Raw genomic sequence first — 3,728 nt, 5'->3', positions numbered from 1 at the left:
AGAGAGAGAGAGAGAGAGAGAGAGAGAGAGAGAGAGAGAGAGAGAGAGAGAGAGAGAGAGAGAGAGAGAGAGAGAGAGAGAGAGAGAGAGAGAGAGAGAGAGAGAGAGAGAGAGAGAGAGAGAGAGAGAGAGAGAGAGAGAGAGAGAGAGAGAGAGAGAGAGAGAGAGAGAGAGAGAGAGAGAGAGAGAGAGAGAGAGAGAGAGAGAGAGAGAGAGAGAGAGAGAGAGAGAGAGAGAGAGAGAGAGAGAGAGAGAGAGAGAGAGAGAGAGAGAGAGAGAGAGAGAGAGAGAGAGAGAGAGAGAGAGAGAGAGAGAGAGAGAGAGAGAGAGAGAGAGAGAGAGAGAGAGAGAGAGAGAGAGAGAGAGAGAGAGAGAGAGAGAGAGAGAGAGAGAGAGAGAGAGAGAGAGAGAGAGAGAGAGAGAGAGAGAGAGAGAGAGAGAGAGAGAGAGAGAGAGAGAGAGAGAGAGAGAGAGAGAGAGAGAGAGAGAGAGAGAGAGATTTCCCTACCCCTAACCCTCTTTTCCTCCCTACCTAACCTTCCTCTTCTCCCCCCCCCCCAGATGTTTGACCCCGGCGAGGTGCTGTACCTGTATGAATCGCCGGCGGGCTACGGGCTGGTGGCGCTGCGGCTGCAGGTGTGGCTCATATTCCTCTACTCGTGCTTCTTCACCGTCAAGCACTACCCGGAGAAGATGACCTTCTACGGGCCCTTCTTCGCCTTCTACTCCATCCGGTGAGCTCGTGTGCCCCTCGCCTTGCTATCTAGATATGTTGTTGTTGTTTTATGCAGCAAATGAGGAAGCTTATAAAAAAAACTAAGCTCTGCTCTAGCTAAAGGAAAAAGCATGCGAGGCCAGGTCCCGTTACAGACGCGTACAGTGTCAGCGACAGCAGCGCGCCTTACCGCTTATCGTTACCGAAAGAGAAAGTGTTCTGTTCCGCTTGAGGATGTTGGATCAGTTGAGGAGCGGCAGCGGCTGTGGGCGTGGCGGCGGCCGCCCAGGCTGAGGAGCGTGAGGGATGTGTTGTGCTCCTGGCTGTCCCCCTATTCCTGGCTGCCCTCTCGCGAACTGCGCATGCTTAGAAGAGAATGTAATCAAACAAAGATTTGTTTACATCGTTCTCACGCATCCACCGACAGCATGGCTTTACTCATCTCGTCCCCCCCCCACCCCCCTCATGATCCAATGATGGCCTCTAGCTCCCCCAAAAATCTGCCAAAATTACGGGCCTGCAAATACACTTCAACACAGTTTTAATTTTTGAACATAGCAAGATGCTATTTTCCGTAAATTTACCCATGAATCACTGCATGAAGACTATTTATTGGCCCTTCACTTCACTTATTACAAAACGGAGCGCTGTACTGGATTCATGAGTCTTCCTACGAAAGAATAAAACAATATGCCCTCCCATGCTTGAAAACACTGGGGGGACAGCCATGTACACGCGACCAGATGCGAACACGGATCCGTGTTCATAGAGATCTACCTTTTTGTTTGTAAACAAAGGGAGGACAGCCAGGAACAGAGGGCAGCCAAGAACTCAACACCGGGCGCCTCAAAACCCGTGACTCCACCTGCACATTGGCCTCAAGTCAAAGAATAAGAGGATCGCCAACCTATTATACTTATAATCAATTGTTCTCTCACTTACTTGTGTAGGTTAGCCATACCTTGATCATCTTCTGATTCTGACATGCCACACCTTTTTGGAAAGCTGTGTGTAAGCTACACCATAGATCAGCTTTCTTAGTCTGTTTTCAAAGGTTTTAAATTTGGACCAGTAAAGTAAACCGAAAGTAAATTCAAACAATGAATGTTAGCTGTCAGCGATTAGCTTAAGCTATTTTCTAGCAATTCGTCGGTTTAGTGATAGCGAAACTGCCTTTTTAGTTAGTTCATTAGCGGTAAGTTAAACTAACTAACTCAGTTAGCGGCGTCGACCACTGCCCCTTCCCCTTCTCTTCACCGCCCCCCCCTGCATGTCCATCCTGACTCCTCTTTTCTCCTCTCTCTCCTCCCCGCCCGCCGAAGGTTTCTGGCCGGCCCGGGCATCATCATCAGCAGCAACTACTTCATCGACAAGTGGGTGCGGGAGAAGGTGGTGAACGGCGTCGACCTGGCCATCACACTGCTGGGGCACCTGTTCTTCCTGGTGGGTGGCGGGGTGGTGTTTGTTCTCTTCTGCCTGGTGGGTGGCGGGGTGGTGTTTGTTCTCTTCTGCCTGGTGGGTGGCGGGGTGGTGTTTGTTCTCTTCTGCCTGGTGGGTGGCGGGGTGGTGTTTGTTCTCTTCTGCCTGGTGGGTGGCGGGGTGGTGTTTGTTCTCTTCTGCCTGGTGGGTGGCGGGGTGGTGTTTGTTCTCTTCTGCCTGGTGGGTGGCGGGGTGGTGTTTGTTCTCTTCTGCCTGGTGGGTGGCGGGGTGGTGTTTGTTCTCTTCTGCCTGGTGGGTGGCGGGGTGGTGTTTGTTCTCTTCTACCTGTTGGGCGTCCGGGGGTGGGAGAGAGAGAACACAGGTAAGAACCTGTGTTCTCTCTCTCCCTCCCCTCCCGCAGGTCCTGACCTGCCCCAACGCCGCCAACCGTAACTTCCCCTACCACGTCCGCAAGGCGCAGGTGAGGGCGCTGGAGCACTCCTCGACGGGCGTGGTGTTCAACAACACCCTCAACGCCTTCGCGGCGCACAGCTACGCCCCCGACCTGCCCGAGCCGCGTACCCACGCCGCGCCCGACCTCTTCCTGGTGTCCGGGGCGGTGGAGATGATGAAGAAGCGAAGGGAGAGAAGGGAGGGGGAAAGGGAGGATGGGAGGAAGAGCAGTGAGGGAATGGGAGAGAAGGGAGGGAAGAAAGAAGAGAGGGGGTAGAAAGAGGGTTGGTTGAAGAAAGTGAAGGAAGAAAGGAGCAAGGAGTGAATAGAAGGAGGGAGGGCAGGGAAGGCTAAGTTTGTGTGTGTATATGGTTGAGGAAGGGGAAGAAAGGAAGAAACAAAGGATGGAAGGAGGAGTAAGAAGTGAAAAAGAAAGAAGGGGAGTTCGTGAGTGAAAGATAGAAGAGACGGAGGAAGGAAAGACCTCGCTGCTCCTAAAAAGAATCCAAAGAGGTGGCCGAAAGATAAGTCAGTTTCGGGAGGAGAGGTGTCCTGATACCCTCCTCATGAAAGAGTTCAAGTCGTAGGCAGGAGGAAATACAGATGAAGGAAGATTGTTCCAGAGTTTACCAGCGTGAGGGATGAAAGAGTGAAGATGCTGGTTAACTCTTGCATAAGGGGTTTGGACAGTGAGCAGGATGAGCATGAGTAGAAAAGTTTATGCAGCGGGGCCGCGGGAGGGGGGGAGGCATGCAGTTAGCAAGTTCAGAAGACAGTCATGGAAATATCGAGGAAGATAGAAAAGAGAGGCAACATTGCGGACGGAATTTAAGAGGCAGAAATATAATGGTTTGAAATACGGAATATACGTTTATAATATGAGAATATAATGGTTATAATATGGTGAGAATATAATGGTTTATAATACGGGAGAAAATATGAGGGATGAAAGAGTGAAGATGCTAGTTAACCTTGCATAAGGAGAATATAATGGTTTGACATACGGGGATGAGCATGAGTAGAAAGTCGAGTGCAGCAAATAAGTATGGGTCAAAATACGGGAGAATAGTACAGTTAGTAAAGTTCAGAAGAGCAGTCAGCGTGGAAAATATCGATAGAAGATAGAAAGAGAGGCAAATAT

At 50.6% G+C, this 3,728-nt stretch overlaps 1 protein-coding gene across 1 annotated transcript; it reads left to right on the top strand.

Moving 5' to 3' along the window:
* Positions 1-561: 561 nt before the first annotated feature.
* Positions 562-2,741, top strand: LOC126993767 (transmembrane protein 145-like; the record flags this gene model as incomplete). Its single annotated transcript, XM_050852932.1, has 3 exons — positions 562-734; positions 2,038-2,158; positions 2,556-2,741. Coding segments are annotated over exons 1-3 (480 nt in total), but the record flags the coding sequence as incomplete, so codon positions are not given.
* Between the last annotated feature and the right edge of the window lie 987 nt (positions 2,742-3,728).

This window comes from Eriocheir sinensis, unplaced genomic scaffold (genome assembly GCF_024679095.1).
Source record: "Eriocheir sinensis breed Jianghai 21 unplaced genomic scaffold, ASM2467909v1 Scaffold670, whole genome shotgun sequence".
Taxonomy (NCBI): Eukaryota; Metazoa; Arthropoda; class Malacostraca; order Decapoda; family Varunidae; genus Eriocheir; species Eriocheir sinensis.
This window is presented reverse-complemented; position numbering and strand designations above follow the sequence as displayed.